The 10725-nt window shown below is 40.7% G+C and overlaps 1 protein-coding gene across 1 annotated transcript; it reads left to right on the top strand.

Moving 5' to 3' along the window:
* The first annotated feature begins 2925 nt into the window (after nucleotides 1-2925).
* LOC134069667 (receptor-type tyrosine-protein phosphatase eta-like) lies at nucleotides 2926-8165 on the top strand. The gene is made up of 9 exons (XM_062525694.1): nucleotides 2926-2989; nucleotides 3411-3484; nucleotides 3609-3699; nucleotides 3782-3852; nucleotides 4059-4196; nucleotides 5194-5316; nucleotides 5427-5587; nucleotides 7304-7439; nucleotides 8049-8165. The coding sequence occupies exons 1-9, from the start codon at nucleotides 2926-2928 to the stop codon at nucleotides 8163-8165; spliced, it is 975 nt and encodes a 324-aa protein (XP_062381678.1).
* The last annotated feature ends 2560 nt before the right edge of the window (nucleotides 8166-10725 follow it).

The raw sequence follows: 10725 nt of genomic DNA, 5'->3' as shown, positions 1-10725 counted from the left end.
TCTCCACTGTGTTTGAGGGAGTGAACAGCACAGGGTATGAATTCTTAGTTGTTACAAGTAAGTCCCCTCCTGATTCAAATCCCTATGGTCTAAAACAAAGTTAGCGTGAAGTCTTGTTCCTGCTACCCTACCACTTGAAAATAAGATGATTGGTTGTAGCACTATTCAGGGCTGATAAGACAGGAATGACCTGTGCCTGAAATGTTCAAATATATTCAAAGACAATAAAGAGAATAGCCTTTAATTGACATCGTACAAGGCAGAGCTCAAACCTGATCTCTATCAGGCCTGGCTATTGCATGGAGAGGGGATTTGAAAGACAATGCTTTTATCCCACCCCTCCGGTTGACCCCTGCCTATGGTGAGTTCCCAGACCCTACATCTTGATGTGGTTCTGGCTCGCCAGGCTAGTACTGCACTGCATAGCTCTAACTCTTCATTAAACTTAAAAAATAGTGACTCAGACAGAGAGAGCTATAAATAAGTACAGCAAATCAACACAGTGTTTTAGGAAGACTGAAGGGAGGAGTGGGAATTATTTAGCTGGTTATTTTAAAAATATAAACAACTTTTGGTGAAACCAAATCACTTTAAGTGCTCATTTGATTTATGTTGCAGTCACACTCTTAACATTCTGACCTGCACATTATTTTTAACCCTTATCCTCGAAAATAGATCATGTTTCTAATCTATTAAAATGTTTTGATGTGTTGCAAAGAACATTTCTTTGTCTTTGTCTCAAAGAAATCAACTGTGCTACCTCACAGTGGACCGTCAGCAACTCCACCATTGAGGCAGAGATTCTGGGGCTGTTCTCCACGGCAACAGCTCATAATGATAGTGATGTGAATGGCATTAAGGAGGGAAACAAAGTGACCTTCTCTAACCTTATCCCTGGGGATACTTACAGTGTGTCACTGTATTATGAGTTAGATCAGGAGAAACTCCTACAGTGTACAGTGGACAGTTTAACTTTGGGTGAATACTTTTCCCACTATACAATACAATGTACCATATATTTAACAACTATTTAACCAATATATTCCCGGTAGTATATTTCTTTTGATAACATTTACCTTTAATATAATCCCTTATCCCTCTGTGATTTCTGTTACTCCATACAGTTCCTGCTGAAGTGACCAATTTGCAATGTGCTGGTGGAGACTACTCTTTGAGGCTGAAGTGGGATCAACCATATGGTGTGTTGACTGGAGTGGAGGTGAATGTGAGTGGGAAAAGTTATAATTCAACACCAGATAAAGAACTGATAGTGGATGGGCTGCAGCCTGCAAAGACCTACAGCGTCAACATCATAACACTCTCTGGAGCCATGAAGAGTCCACTTCAGTCAATCAGCTGTCAAACTCAATCAAGTAAGTTTGCAATAAGTAACTGTTTTTTTCTGTCATACAGTTTTGAAATTGAGTAATATATTTCAATTGTATCATGCCGGCTCATGCCACAAACATAGATTTTTAAGTAAACTAGTGCAGTGCCCATTCAAACATTCCTAGAAAACCCGTAGCCAAATTACATCCCCGCTGGTATGCCTAAGGCATGCTACGGTCGTCAGTGCAGTTTGTTCTATGTTAAAAGATAATTTGGTGTCTGCTGGGCCCTTCACAGCAGATAATTTGTCTGGCAGGGGCCATTCAGTACTCCGTGTGACCTGCCTGTTCATATCAGATTGGTTTGAGATGGTACTTTTGAGTGTTTGATTGAACACATTATTTCAGCCCTCTTTGAGGCCCTCAGGGGCCAAACACAGCAGTGGGGCTCGGGCAGACATCCATATCTGCATATGAGAGGTCATCTCCTGAATGCCCCTGTGCTCAAATGTCGGTACTCTTTTCTTTTGATGAAAAAGGCTCTGGGCTGCCGGACTACATGGGGAGAGCAGGCTTCATATCCACATACCAATCAAGTGTGATCTCGCACACCTGCGTGCATCTGTGCCATAGTCACCGTCACCTGCTAAAGAGAGAGAGGGAGACGGAGCCCAGGCGCAATAGTGGGCGGGGTCAAAGGAAACTCATCAGGGTTGTTACAGAATAGTGATAAAATGTTGTACGATATTGGTAAGGAAGCTGTTAGAGCTGGGCCTTAGGCCAACAATATGAGATGAATGGAGAAACACTTGGGTGAATGACCAATGGTATAGAATTGTGTATTCAAAGTAACTGAGAGGCTGTGTTTACCCAATGTGTTGAAATGACTTCAGCTTGATTTATGTCAGAACTGTCTGGATTAGTCATTAACATTTACAGCATTAAGTTCAATGGCTTACAATCTAGTTGTGCCATCTGAACTTCAATCAAAGGGCTGTTTCAGTCAAACATTACACTGCATGCAAGAACATAACACACACTCTTAAAACAAATGTGCTGAAAGCAACACAATTTGCATTGTTTTTTATCAATGTCTCCTGATAGGGACAACGCAGTTTGTGCTGTTTCCTTTTTTTATTTGTTAAAATAACACAACTTGCATTGTTTTCTAGCACACCTCTGTGTCCAGATAGGGATAGTACATCCGTTTTAAGAATGTACATGACAACACAAACACTTTGTCGGTCTATCTTCTACAATATCAGGCTTCTACAAATTAACAATTAAATGATTTAATAACCAATATGAATGAATATTCAGCAAAGCACACTAGGTAATGAACATTCAGCACTTGTTGATATATTCGTTGCTAAGGACTCAATACTAGGAAGTCCAGAGGATTCCTCAGCTACAGTATGATGGCAGCTCCTCAAAGTCAATCAGTATTCTTTATTAATATATCATGAATTTAAATGTTTGCTGTTAAATCAGATATTAAGATCTCCTGTGTGTCCCTGTGTCTGTACCTGCTCTGTTCCCCTCAGCGGTGATCTGGGTTCCAGTGCTGGTCATCATTCTGCTGGGCCTCCTGGTAGCAATGGGAGTGTTTGTGCTGCGAAGAAAGCCCAAGTTGCTCAGGTTACTTTTGGACAAAACCATTTCACAAGAAAAATAACTGGACCTTACATTTCAAACAGTGATTGCTAACGTCAACATGTTTGCATTCTGTTTCTTTCCTGGACAGCAAAGTACACATGCCAATGTATGAAAGGCACCCAGACACTGGTCCTTCACAAGACAAGTATGTTTTATTCATTAATTATGTTTTATTGAATAATTGATTGATAAAAAGGTAATTATGAATTACATTTTTCAATTATGAATTGCTTGATGAATGTAATTCTGTGTAAAGTTTAGAGCTAAACTATTGTCAAAGCACAAAATACACAACTTTCCTATGACTCACAGTATTGTTACACAAAAGTCTTGACACAGTATAATTTATGTTGCTAAAGTTGGCAAATGTTGGTTCATTTTCCTGCTTTACAATACCAATTGACTGCACTTTGTTCAGGGCCATTCCAGTGAAGAAATTTTCAGATCATTATTACCGGCTGAGCCATGCTGAGAATCAAGAATTCTCAGTAGAATATTCGGTGAGATACAACATAATTCACAGAGATAGATGAGAACTTTGTTATGAAAGTCAAGTCTGTTTTGAGTATTTCAATCATTTTACCAGTCACAGATGTGTTCATTTTGTTTGTCTGTGTTTAAAAGCAATTCAGCACTGTAGGAGCAGACCTAACTCAACTTGAAGCAACTCTTCCAGAGAATAAGAGCAAAAACAGATTCATCGATATACTGCCATGTAAGCAACTTGCACACATCCCCCTCTGCAATACAAACACACATTCTTCACTTGACCAAATGATTTCACCCTGTTTATTTAGATGACTGTTCTCGTGTGAAGCTCAGTACAGCTGGCCAGAACTCAGACTACATCAACGCCAACTTCATACCCGTAAGTCCAGTCTACATGACTTCCTAAAGCATTGCTTATCCACAGCACTTACTGATTGTTCAGTTCACAGCACGCTACTGCTGTTCCTCAGTGATCTGCCCTCAGTTGTTGTTTTGATCTTGATCTGCTAACTGCTATCTGTTAACATTGGTCATGTTGGCAGCAGAAAAAACACGGTAAAGACACACTGCATTCTTATCTATAAGGGCTATGGGGGCAAGAAGATGGAATACATTGCGGCTCAAGGTCCACTCAGCTCCACCGTCAGTGACTTCTGGAGAATGATCTGGGAGCAAAAGTCTGAACGGATTGTCATGGTAACCAACTGTATAGAGAATGGAAAGGTGAGTATGGTGAAGTCTATTGCTTAGGTAGCCTGTGATGCTCAGAGAGATGGGTGGATACTGCCTGTTGGAAAGAGTGTTTTATGTGACTGTCACATCCTGTTTGCGAAAAATACCTCACGTCAAAATTATACTGTATGACAATGTATGCTGATACATATCCTAGATTTTTTGAAGTGAAATCTTGAAGCATCTTGATGCATCTTGCTGTATACTGCGCAGACCTGCGTATCACCTACTGTAGACCAGGCCACTGGGTGTACATAAGGATGATAGCTACTGTAGATAGATACAGTAGATAGATAGATAGATAGATAGATAGATAGATAGATAGATAACAGGAGCGCAAGATCAAATTGTGTGCTAAAGGCTCATTTAGATTTCGTGACAGGGTGCCAGCTTTTTTAACCATGCACCTGACCACAACTGTGCACTTGGCAAAAAAAAAAATCGTCACTGTGTTGGATGTAAGATAAGAACAAGACTTACATTGCGCTTAGCGTAAGATAGATGATTTCAACGATAGATGATTTCAACGATATTCAATTACCTACTCTTGCAGCACATGTGTTTATAAATGAGTGTGTGCATGTCATGTGTGAGTTTACTTTTGTGTTTAAAAGTGTGTGTGTATGTGTGTGTGTGTGTGTGTGTGTGTGTGTGTGTGTGTGTTTGTCTGTTGGTACGTGTGTGCACTGTATGTGTGCGTGTGTACGTGCGTATGTGTGTGTGCATGTCTGTGCATGTGGATTTGTGTGTGTGTGTGTGTGTGTGTGTGCATGGGTGTGTATTTGTGAGTGTGGATGTCAGTGTGTGTGCATGTGTGTGTGTATTTGTATTCCTTCATGTATGTGTTTCTGTGTGTGTGTGCTTGTGTGTGTGACATGTGTGACATATGTTATATGTTGTATGTGTTATCAAGAACTGAACAAGTGATGTTTAATTAGTTTTGTTTTGTCCCCCATTATCATTTGCATCTATCAATTCTGTCTTTCAGGCAAAGTGCGACCAGTATTGGCCTCAGGGTCCTTCTCCATGTCGCCATGGTGACCTACTCATTACCATGACATCAGAGCATAAAGACAGCAAGTGGACTGTGCGGGAATTAACCGTAAAAAATGTAAGACGCATTCTGTCATCTCTTAACGGTTTTCATAATTCAATAAGTATACAGTAAGTGAGTGTTAATTGTGTGTGTGTGTGTGTGTGTGTGTGTGTGTGTGTGATCAGGAGGCCAAATCCGAGGAAAGGCGGGTTAAACATTTCCACTTCACAGCCTGGCCGGACCATGGTGTTCCTAGGGGAACCGAGGAACTGATCCAGTTCCGTGGACTCATTCGGCAGCATATTGACAGATCTCCATCCTCAGGGCCCACAGTTGTGCACTGCAGGTTGGTAGGCTACAAGAGTCAGCTATACTTTTATTAAATCAGCGCTTCATGTAGCAGTTGAGTAAACAAAGTCTTTCTAAAACACTTACACTGTAATTGTACCCGATGGCAGATGGCAGTTCATAACAAGTCCATTTCTTAAAGCGATCTAACTAACCCTTGTGTCTTAAGCTGCTTTTGCACATTTGTGTTACATGTTGTGTTGATCCATTTAAAATCACTCTCACTCCGCTCTTATCTCTATGCTATACGATATACGCAAGTTCTTGTCAAAAGATGGGTGAGTAGGTCGGTAGATTATGAGCATTCCTAAAGGATGCCACCCATTAGTGGTATGTTAAGCATTAAGTGAAGTGTGTTGGAATTTGATAAAAAGGCCAATATTCCCAGTGGTCCTCTGTTCCTTTGAACTTTTAAATGTGAAAGGTTTTTCTGTTAAAACGTTTATCTCTGCTGAGCGCACCTCTGGCTTTAGGCTCAATACTGTTACGAGGTGGGAAAGGCCTCAGCACTGACTTGGTCTGGGGGTAAAACCAAACTAAAGCCTCCTGCAATGCAACATTAAACAAACCTAGAAATAACCTTACTGCTTCCTAAACATTAGTGTGTGTGTGTCAAGAGAGCGGTCAACATACAGTACCTGTGGCATGCTGACACTCTCTGCCTGGTACTCAGCCGTTTGGCTGGACCAGCTCAAATAATTTTGGGTCTTTATTTCATTATTAATAAGCATAAGTACATGTGTAAGAATATTATTCAAATTATTTTAATAACTTTCTATTTTCCATAAGGGGGTGTAAAATGGCAACAGAAATGCATAATCTCCTCCAGCTGGCCTCAACTCACGAGGCCCATTCAACTTGATTCAGATCTGCGTAGATCTGACTTGTTTTGATGCATGCTGGGTTGAACGCAATGCATACTGGTTGGCGTAGGTGTCAGTCAAAAGGCCCATTTGAGATGAAGTGTAGCCAACTTTGGCTGACTTCATACGCTCCATCATGTCTTTGAACTAACATCGTGAAGGCAGGTTTCCGCTCGTACAGTCCGTGGAAAGACAACTGCAAGAACTGAATACAGACGCACACTCCCGTGATATTTTAAGGTCATGTGAAATGGTGACATGGTGGTACAGTAAGTTCCTCTCTGGCTGCCAGAAGTCAGACAGTATTTCTGACCAGTATGCATTGCATATGCAGTAGCCTACTGTACGCCCTCACTGCTCCCCTTGCGCCGCTGTAGCAGCTCACTGCTCTGGGTTAGTGTGTGCTTCACCTCACTGTTCATATGTGATAAATGCAATGAGGGGTTAAGTGCCTTGCTCAGCCGTGGATGTGGGCATGGGAGAACAGTGCTTGAACCAGCAACCCTTCAGTTACAAGCTCGAAGCCCTAACCAGTAGGCCACAGCTGCCCCAAGTTGAATGGGCCTAAAGTCAGCTGCAGTTCATGTTGTTTTGTAGTATACCCCTCAGAGAGTATAGTTCACTCCACTGCAACCCTGAGAAACATGCATGTCTCATAAAGGTTGCTTTCTAGTTGCCATTCATTAAATCAAACCCTAACTCTTCTGTGTGTGTGTGTGTGTGTGTGTGTGTGTGTGTGTGTGTGTGTGTGTGTGTGTGTGTGTGTGTGTGTGTGTGTGTGTGTGTGTGTGTGTGTGTGTGTGTGTGTGTGTGTGTGTGTGTGTGCGCGCTTGTGTTTTTGGTTATGTCAGTGCTGGAGTTGGCAGAACAGGCACTCTGATAGCCCTGGATGTGCTGCTGCAGCAGGTGGAGAGAGAGCAAGCCGTGGACATTGCAGGGTTTGTCCATCGCATGAGACGCCATCGACCCCGCATGGTGCAAACAGAGGTGATATTATGCACACCAGCTCACACTTCCTCATGGATGTGTTGGGTATATTTGTCTTGACAAGACTCCTCAAAATAAGTCAAAGTCTTCTTAATTTAAGTCAAAATGATCTTTCAAGAGAGCGCCAGGCAAGTCTTCATACTAAAAACAACACCAAACAGATTTTTTTTAATCTTAATATAAGATTAATAACACTTGGTTAGATTTCATTTTTTGCAGTGTTCAGCTTGTGTGAGAAGTGTGTATGCCATTTAGCCTTTATCTGTATGACCGTATTTGTGGTTACAATACACATTTCTTTCTTGCATGGCTTACTGGAAAGCCACTGTATGTGGCTGGGTAATGAGTGACAGCAATAGAGCAGTTGATTACTTACAGAAACAGAAATACACACCATTGTAATCTTTGCTCTTTGGTTGAGGGCAAGGTGGATTGTTGGTCCAGAAGTCCTGCAATGACGAAGTATCTGCAGGATATTTCTCTCTCATACTTCTATCTTATTCCCCAGTGGCTTAATATACAGTATTTCATTTCAGAGAGATGACACTTTACTACTACCACTATTTTTGTCTTTGTTAATTTCCTGTCCTGTTTCTTATTCTCTTTCAGTCCCAATACATATTTCTGCACCAGTGCATCAAGGACCTTTTGACACAAAAGAAACCAGAAGAGCCAATATATGTTAACAGCTCTGTGATTTGTGAAAACACTGCAGCCATGACCTGAAGTGGTTGAACTCCGACCACAGGAATTGACTAGAGAATACTGTAGAGCTGGGCTATATGGCCTCAAACTAAATTCTCAGATTTCAAATTGTTACTAATTTTAGCCTAGTTTGGTAGTAGCCTATAGGCCTACTAATCGTTATAGTAACAGACAAGTTGAATGGGGGGATGTAGTGCAGATATCAGGCCTACTCTTGCATTACCAGTATCATTAGTTTATACATTGTGCAGTAGGCCTAATGGTCCGTTAATGGCACCTGGAAATATCAAGGACTGCCCCCTTGATAACGTTTTTTTTTCCCACTGTGTATTCCTGTGCTTTGCAGACAGAATGTGGATGCCACAATGAAGGTTAAAACACAAGCTCACTAATCTTAAATAAGATAGGATTGTTCTCAAAATGATTTTGGTGTTAGACATACACTGTATGAAAGAAGGATATGCAGCCTTAGCCAGATCATTTTTCAGTAATGAAATTTGAAGAGAAAATCTTAAACAAATTGAAAGTATGCAGGAGGCAACAGGCAAAGTTTATGATGGACTGAAATTGCAACCCATATTTATGATGTTGTACATAACTCTATTACAAAGTCAATAATGTTATTGTGAGGACAGATTACAACCTAAGATCATTTCATAATGATAGATAATGACTCTACAGTACTTGTCCTCATTGCTTCCAGTAATCAAGGTCAAAGTACCTGCATTACTGCAGCATGACATAATTCTGCTTTGATAATTGGGACTTTGGGAATAATTGGGGAGTTTGGAGTGTGTTGTTTTCTTTCTTCTGATTAAGTTGTAAATTAAACAGTCTAAAGACAAATAAGCACTGGGTATGACAGCAGAAGTTGTAAGCCTATGTATATAATCTGTTATTATTCATTCATATGAATAGTCTTAATGTCAAAATACAAGTAGTGAAACATCTGTCTGTCCGTGTGTCTATTCCTCATGCATCTCATTTACATCATTAGTCAGGTTCAATTATTCCGATTGTAAATGTGTTATATTCTGAATCCAAAGTATGTTCTATCCATGAAGCTTCTCTGGTTATTATTCCATATATCAATTTCACAGAGGAACAAGCAATTTGGTATCATAATTTGTGGGGACATTTCCCATAAGCCATGCATACACAATTACAGGTTTCATGTACGTCTGGGTACTGACAGATTTTCACTTACAGTAATAGAGAACAATCCAGTATAGTGCTGCTATCTGTTGGTGAGAAGTATTCATTACACTGCACACAAATTGTGGCCAGCTTTACTTTACTGTTCTCATTATGTCTACTGTATATACTGGGGAAATAAAACATACAAGTAGAATTATTTCACACTTCTTTTATATCTTGTATTTGTTGTGGTAGGTCTACTTGTTGTCAACAATAATGCCAAAGATAGGGTGACCAGATTTCCCAGATTTCAGTGACTTGTCTCCGGCTGGAGTTGTCCCTGGAAATGTCCCCGGTTTTCACTATGATCGACAGACTTGAAATTGGAATTAAAAAAAAAAAAAAACACTGTCCAAACACATAGATGCACACCCTACATGCATAGGCTCAAGCCAGCCAGAGCAAGTACTCAGCTCAGAGATGTTCTAGAATGCCCATATTTCTGATATTTTGATTGGTGGAATAGCAGCATGGCATGGTAGCCTGGTCATACCAAACCCTCGTACTAATATTGTACAGAGGGTCTGGACCTACGTGCTCCATTCAGAATCGATTTCAGGCAGGAGGCGTGAACTCTGTTGAAGTTTGAAACGATTGGGCCTGATTTTACCCAAATGCTAACGTTTGGTCGTGACAGCTATAGAGACTAAAATGCGCATGCTCGACGTCATTAACACCTGCCCCCCAGCCCCCCCCCCCCCCCTCCGTTCGCTGATTGGTCCGGTCGGAGTGCATACTGAGAAATCGAGTTCAATGGGATCAACCCAGACGTAATGGTGAAGGGAAATGAAAATTGAGCGGAAGCTTATGGAGGGCTATGCCAGGCTAATAGCCTTGGGCCCGTGCCATTAAAAGGAAACTGATTCAACCCTCCAAACCATATATTTTTTGATAACTTTTGGCATACTTTTAACTGATGCCCCACCCAAGCTTTGCTCAAATGACTTAAAAGAGCTTTTAAACATCTTCCCCAAATCTTGTAAAAATCGTCATATAGATACAGTAACTTAATTAGGCTACCTTGATATACACATGTGGGCTATAACATACATGTATATTTAGTTCAAAAACAATATTCAAAATCTATTTGAGAAAAAGAGGCTCCATGTAGTTGTGAAAAGAAGGCAGAGCATACTGAGAAGAATGTATGTGGCCTTCTTAGAGAGTGTGTATGGTCCAAATTAGATTCGCCCATTTCTTAAGTTTGCAGGATAAACTGAAGTACTTCAAAGTACTTCATTGTTGGGTGGGTTTTCACCTGTTTAAGCTTCACTTCTTCATTATCCCAGTTTCAATCCACTTGGCTGAAATGTTGGTGCTACATTTAAAAGTGCAATTACGCCTACCCATTCAGATTATCTTTATCATGAGCAATACAAACAAT

The sequence above is a fragment of the Sardina pilchardus genome, chromosome 22 (genome assembly GCF_963854185.1).
Source record: "Sardina pilchardus chromosome 22, fSarPil1.1, whole genome shotgun sequence".
Taxonomy (NCBI): Eukaryota; Metazoa; Chordata; class Actinopteri; order Clupeiformes; family Clupeidae; genus Sardina; species Sardina pilchardus.
The sequence above is the reverse complement of the archived record's forward strand: the minus strand, read 5'-3'. Positions and strand labels throughout refer to the sequence as shown.

Bases quoted from the DNA above. Each gene is read 5' to 3' on its own strand.
- LOC134069667 (XM_062525694.1), top strand. From the start codon at position 2,926: ATGGGAGTGTTTGTGCTGCGAAGAAAGCCCAAGTTGCTCAGGTTACTT. The intron at 2,990-3,410 runs CACAAGAAAAAT...TCAGGGCCATTC, and splicing joins ACTTTTGGACAAAACCATTT to CAGTGAAGAAATTTTCAGAT. The intron at 3,853-4,058 runs GTAAGTCCAGTC...CTTATCTATAAG, and splicing joins TCAACGCCAACTTCATACCC to GGCTATGGGGGCAAGAAGAT.